Here is a 6,868-nt window from a genome sequence, read left to right on the forward strand (position 1 = left end):
AAATATCCCTGCATGTCTGTGATGAAGCCTACTGGATCATGGTGGAAGATCTTTTTGATGTGATTTTGGATTCAGTTTGCAAGTATTTTATTAAGAAAGATTTTATCTATGTTATGAAGAAAATTGGTACATAATTCACTTTCATTGTTGGGTCTTTTTGTGGTTTGGGTATGAGTGTAACTGTGACCTAATAGAAAGAATTGGGCAATGTGCCTCCTATTTTGAAGAATAACTGTGGAGTATTGGCATTAATTCATCATTGAAAACCTGGTAGAATTCTTTGCTAAAATAATTTGGCTCTGGGTTTTGGGGGGATTTTAATGACTATTTCTATTTTACTGGGAATGATAGGCATGTTTCATGTTTAAATTTATTTTCTAATCTTCAATTATAGTTTGTAAGTGATACCTACTGAAACTTGCTTTGTGTTCAAGTATATGGCCGGCTTTGGAGAAAGTTCCACAAGGTGCTAAGAAGAAGGTATATTCTTTGTTGTTTTCATAAAATGTTATGTTAATATTTGTCAGGTCCATTTTGTTTTATCATGTGTATTAACTCTAGATTTTTTTTTGCATAGTTTCTGTCTGGACGACCTGTCCATTGATGAGAGTGAGGTATTAAATTCTCCCACTATTAGTGTGTGAGAGTCAATATGTGATTTAAGCTATAGAATTATTTCTTTTACACACTTGGGTGCCTGTGTGTTTGGGGCATAGAAGCTAAGACTGAAATGCCATTTTAGTGGATTTTTCTTTTGATGAGTATGTCATATCCTTTCCCTGTCTCTTTTGATCAGTTTTGGTTTGAAGTCTATTTTGTCAGATATTAAAATGGCTATACCAGCTTTCTTCTAAGGTCCATTTGCTTGAAATATATTTTCCAACCCTTTATCCTGAGGTTATATCTATTCTTGTTATTGAGGTGTGTTTCTTGGATGCAGCAGAAGAATGAATCCTTTTTTTGCATCCATCCTATTGTCTGTGTCTTTTTATTGAGGAATTGAGATATCGAGAGATATCAATTACCAATGATTGTTGATCCTATTATTTTCTTGTTTGGTGGTGTTGGTGGTGGTAGTGGATGCGGTGGTAATAGTTGTGTGTGTGTGTCTGTCCCTTCTTTTGATCTTGTTGGTCTGGGATTACATATTCTCTCTGTTTTCATAGTGTTAGTTAACCTCATTAGATTTGACTTTTCCTTCTCATACCTTCTGTAAGACTCAATTCATAGATACTTTAAATTTTAAATTTAATTTTGTAATAGAATATCTTTTTTCCCTCCATCGATGATGATAAGAAGTTTCGCTGAGCATTGTAGCCTGGACTGGCATCTGTGGTCTCTTAGAGTCTGCAGTAGATCTGTCTAGGCCCTTCTGGGTTTTAGACTGCATTAAGATGTCAAGTGTAATTCTAATAGGTCTGTGTTTATAAGTTACTTGCTTGTTTTTCTCTAGAATCTTTTGATATTCTTTATTTATTATGGTTATTACTTAATTTTGCTTCAATTTATTTGGTGTTCTGTATATATCTTATATCAGGACAAGACTGAGGGATTGAATGTAGAGGAAAGGAGGAAGTAGTGAAGGTTCTAAGTTAGCCTATCTGTTTCCCTGGCTGAATCAGCTAGTGTTTTGCTAGGAACTGCCTGCTGGTATTGGAGGCTGGGAATCTGAGATTAACTGGGGGAAAGAATGTTGGAGGAGAAGATTCTGATGTTCTATTGGGAATGGGATCTGGGAGACAAGGGAGACTGCAGAAGGTCTTCTGCTACAGAGTTGGGGATGAGACTAGAGTAGGAGGGTTGGTACTGGAGATGCAGAAAGAGAGGTGAAGATCTGTTGCCAGCTCATTTGCTTCCCTGGCAGGCATAATGACTGATAGATTTTAAGAAGGAAAGCCTTGCTGTCAACTAGGTAATATCAGAGAAAAAAAAGAAAGATCTGTGATTGGATACCTTAATTGATCATAATCATAGAATTAAAAGGAGAAAAGATTCTCTCTCTCTCTCTCTATATATATATATATATATATATAGAGAGAGAGAGAGAGAGAGAATGAGAGACAGAGAGCCACACACACATACACAGGGAGAGAACGAAAATGAGAGAAATAAACAGATACACAGAGAGAGAATAAGAGAGAGAGAGAGAGAGAGAGAGAGAGAGAGAGAGAGAGAGAGAGAGACAGAAATTTGTTATAAAGGTTAAACTTTTAGTGGGATTATTTTGGTTTGGTTTGGTTTTTTGTCTTGAAAATGCTCATGCCTTATCTGTGTCCAATGCTGCAATTCTAGGAACCAATGTTTACAAAGTTACTCCTATTCAACCAAAAAACACATGATCCAGATTTGGGTGTCATATGACCTTTAGCAACACAGTCTTCCTAAGAAGAATCTTAACTTTGGTTGGAAAAAAAAAGAGAAATATAAAAGTGAAAAAAATAACGATTTCCAATAATTCACTGTGCTTAATATAGAACAAGTGGGCAACGAAATCAAAGAAAACATAGTGAGATGTTTTACTACAGGAGTTAGCTGCTGAAGTAGGAAGTGTTTTACATCACTGGATCATAAACTTCTAAGCTCACCCATAAAGAGAAGTGCCACCGGGACTGGGTATTGAGGAGAAGACAAGGAAACTGAAGGGACTGATATTCTAAAGCCCACTTATCCCCATGTGCAGGCGATAAGGGAAGGAGAACAGGTCTGATAACAGAGGGAGAGTGCAGGTCCATAGTGTGACTAGAGCAGAGGAGAGGGTGACACCACAAACCCAGAGCTTAGAGGAAGATTAGTGTTCTGCCGCAACGGAGCAGAATATTGATAAACAAACTCTGTCAAATGTACTTTTGTTAAAATTTTTATTTGTGAATAGTATTTCAATGAAGAAATTTCTATATTTCAATTCAAGTAATATAGGAATCTATATCAAGTTAAGAGAAAAAGATTGGCGAAGAATAGGGAAATTAAATGGAAAGGTTTCTTTTAATCTTTTGTCTCAATCAGAAAGTACTGTGTCAGAAGAGGATCGTTAATGAACCAAATTCGTTGTCATGTGGAGCAAAAGGGGGAATTTGGAGTGATAAGAAGCACTCGTATTTTATTAATTTTATCAAGGTAAAGTATGGCAGCTATTGATAAAGGAAAATCCTCTGTTTATTAAGAAACTGGATAACCAAATGTCAGCAAAGCTTTGGTCCATTGTTTCCCTAAAATGGCTAGACACAGAAGTAAAGGCAAAAGGATCAGACTCTTGCTGTTTTACTTGTGGTTCTGAAGAACATCAAATGAAAGCCTGCCCAGTGCCTCCAAATGCAGCTCAGACAGGGGAAGAAAGAAAAGAGGACACTGTTGCCTGTGGTGAGAAGCGCAGTCAGGACTCTCCACGACACTACCATACAAAGGAAGCAGAATGGTTTGAAAGAGTCAAGCTAGAAATTACTGATGAGGAATTTCAAGATACAAAGAGAATAACGAATAAGAGACTTTAAGTTGCACCAGTTAGAATACTTACTGTGTTGACTTAAAGGGGCTGAAGCATTCGTGGTTTGTGCTTCATGATGTAGAAGATCATACTGGGGTAGGCATCTGGCATTGCTGATGGGTCCATTGGAACATTATGAATTCCTCTTGGGTACCTCCAACCCCAGGCCATCAAGGACAATAGGGACGGTTAGGAAACAAAGGAAGTCACCAGAAAGATAGTAAACCACCAGCTAAAGGGAATACAGAGGAATCAACCATATCATCAGAAGACAGGTCCGCAAACAAGGGAACAAATCAAGGGAGAAGATGCTTTCATAATGTCTTTGTGTTTATATGGGGACCTTGAGACCATAATAGACTCACTCATTCATCTGGAAAAGAGATTGTACTTTATATTTCCTTGGGATTTAAATCACTTTTAATTTGTATGGGATATCATAACATTTGCAGTCCTATTAAAACCAAATAGGGGCTTATGTTCTATAGGAGACCAGAACTTTTAATAATATGGATCTATTTTCAAGCTGCTCCTCTAGATTTCTCTGATCAATATAACAATGGAACTAATTAGTACTAGACGCAGTTTAGATCTCTGTTCTTGGTGGCAGAGTACTACACACAATGCTTTCTCTGTTCTAACATTATAATTTTCTTGCCTATCAGATATTCATGTATCAAATTAGATTTATCTGTGGCATCTCAAATTAAAACCACTCTGATATCCTGCTAATAAAAAATTTTAAAAAGGAGGAAACACATGCTGCCACTTCACAGAGACGACCAAGAGGTGAATGACCACCCACCCGGTGGGACACCCCACTATCTGGCTTCTCCATACCAGGTCAAAACCATGTGCCTCTCCCCCACCTGCATCAACTTCCTAGAAAGCCAGAAGGCAAGCTTCCTGCAGGGAGGCTACTCCAACAACCCCATCCCATCAATTGGACCCTGTAAGCTACAAGTCCCACTCTGCCCCAAACCCTTCTATTCCCCAAGAACCCAGAGGAACTCTAAAACACAGGCTGCCACTACACAGAAAACACCAAGAGAGGACCTGTGAAGCACAGTCTGTGACTTCACAGAGTGGACCAAGATAGCAAACCAAGAGAGCAGACCAAGAGAGTGAACCAAGAGAGCAGACCAAGAGAGACCTCAGAGGCTCCCTGAGACACAGATAGTCACAGTACAGAGCATAACAAGAATAGTTCCCAAAGACCACATAGCAACTGCAAGGATTGGATCAAGAGGCAAAGACACTGATGGCACTAACTGGAGGAAGAGATGGGTGAGTGTCAATGCAATAATTCATTCAAAACCTAAAAAGCAATATGGTAACACCAGAATCCAGTGGTAATATAACAGGAAGACTTGATCATCCTAATCCAGAAGAAGCAGAAGAAAATGATGTTGAAAATACTATAGAAGAAATTGATTCATTGGTCAAAGAAAACATTAAATCCAACAATTTTTTGATACAAAACGTCCAGGAAATCTGGGAAACCATGAAAAGACCAAACCTAAGAATAATAATGAGAAAAGAAGAAGAACTCCAGCTCAAAGGCACTTACAATTAATATAAGCTCTGCCTGACAATTTGGGACCTGGTATATGGGTGAGAAGCATCTGATTACAAACTTAGAATTGTCTTTGGAATATGTTGTTATGACCCTGTCAGGTGTGGTGGGTAGTATAAAATTGCTTCAGATTATTTATTACAACTGGATGATGGAGCTGACCCAAACCTCTGTAGTGAATATGTGAAAGACATATATGCTTATCTCAGACAACTGGAGGAAGAACAGTCAGTTAGACCAAAATACCTACTGGGCCATGAAGTCACTGGAAACATGAGAGCGATCCTAATTGACTGGCTGATCCAGGTTCAGATGCAATTTAGGCTGCTACAGGAGACCATGTACATGACTATTTCCATTATTGACCGGTTCATGCAGGATAATTGTGTGCCCAAGAAGATGCTGCAGCTGATTGGTGTGACTGCTATGTTTATTGCAAGTAAATATGAAGTAATGTACCCTTCAGAAATAGGTGACTTTGCTTTTGTGACTAACAATACCTACACCAAGAACCAAATCAGACAGATGGAAATGAAGATTCTGAGAGTTCTAAACTTCAGTTTGGGTCACCCTCTGCCTCTCCACTTCCTCCATAGAGCATCTAAAATTGGAGAGGTTGATGTTGAACAGCATACTTTGGCCAAATACCTCATGGGGCTCACGATGATGGACTACAACATGGTGCACTTCCCTCCTTCTCAAATTGCAGCTGGAGCTTTTTGCTTAGCACTGAAGATCCTTGACAATGGTGAATGGACACCGACTCTGCAGCACTACCTGTCCTACACTGAAGAATCCCTTTTGCCTGTTATGCAGCACCTGGCTAAGAACATAGTCACAGCAAACAGCGGCCTTACAAAGCACATGACTGTCAAGAATAAGTATGCAACAGCCAAGCATGCCAAGATCAGCACTCTGGCACAGCTGAATTGTACACTGGTTCAAAATTTGTCCAATGCTGTGATAAATGCATAACTCAAGTAGACCACCACTACAGCAGCAAATGCGATTGGCACCATGTGCCGCCTGTACATAGTATACATTGTTTGCGTGTTCTTCAATAAAGGTCATTTTACTTTCATAGCTCACCTCATTTGAATGGTTTGCTTCTGACTCTAGGATAACAAAAGTTGTCTGAAACATTTAGGAATTTTTTTTTTTCGTATCTTTTTTCTGTTTTTCATTTAGGAATATTTTTTAAACTGGTTTTACTTTAACAGGGGATCCAAGTAATGTATATAATTGTGGCCTATGTTTATATACCTTTTATGTGTCCTGATCATGTCTTAAGTTGTCCTGCAAAGTCCTCTGCCTAGCTCTGGTTTCAACCGTATATCTACCAGGTTGTCCTTAGTTCCATTTTCTTCAGGTGGTTGCTGCCCTTCACCATCTCTTGAGCTATGGACTTTGATAGCTGAAACCCAGGTTTTTGTGTCTAATTATTTATTTGTTCTTAATTGACTTGGAAAATAGGATGTTTAAAACTAAAGGTATCTTTTAAAAGAACTTTCCCCTCAGTCTCAATGTCCTGTATAAATGTAATCATGCATATGTTGTTGAGATATTTTTAATATGGGTTCATTTTTTTTCCAACAATGTGCCATTCACTGCCTATATTGCATTCATAGTATGCATTTCATACTGTATGTAATGTATTCAGTCTTCCCTTCAAAGACATTCGGACTGCATTCTCTCATGCCTCTGTTATACACAGTACTGCTAAAATGCTGTTTTGTGCTTTGCTTCACCTTATACGTAGCAGCTTTCCTAGGGGAGTATGCTTCAAATTCTGACACAGCTGGATGAGACCA

General features: G+C 38.5%; 1 protein-coding gene across 1 annotated transcript; it reads left to right on the forward strand.

Annotated features, from left to right (window-relative positions):
• Nucleotides 1–4,240: 4,240 nt before the first annotated feature.
• Nucleotides 4,241–6,032, forward strand: LOC130865835 (G2/mitotic-specific cyclin-B1-like). The gene is made up of 2 exons (XM_057756896.1): nt 4,241–4,433; nt 5,188–6,032. The coding sequence occupies exons 1-2, from the start codon at nt 4,241–4,243 to the stop codon at nt 6,030–6,032; spliced, it is 1,038 nt and encodes a 345-aa protein (XP_057612879.1).
• Nucleotides 6,033–6,868: the final 836 nt, after the last annotated feature.

The sequence above is a fragment of the Chionomys nivalis genome, chromosome 24 (genome assembly GCF_950005125.1).
Source record: "Chionomys nivalis chromosome 24, mChiNiv1.1, whole genome shotgun sequence".
Taxonomy (NCBI): Eukaryota; Metazoa; Chordata; class Mammalia; order Rodentia; family Cricetidae; genus Chionomys; species Chionomys nivalis.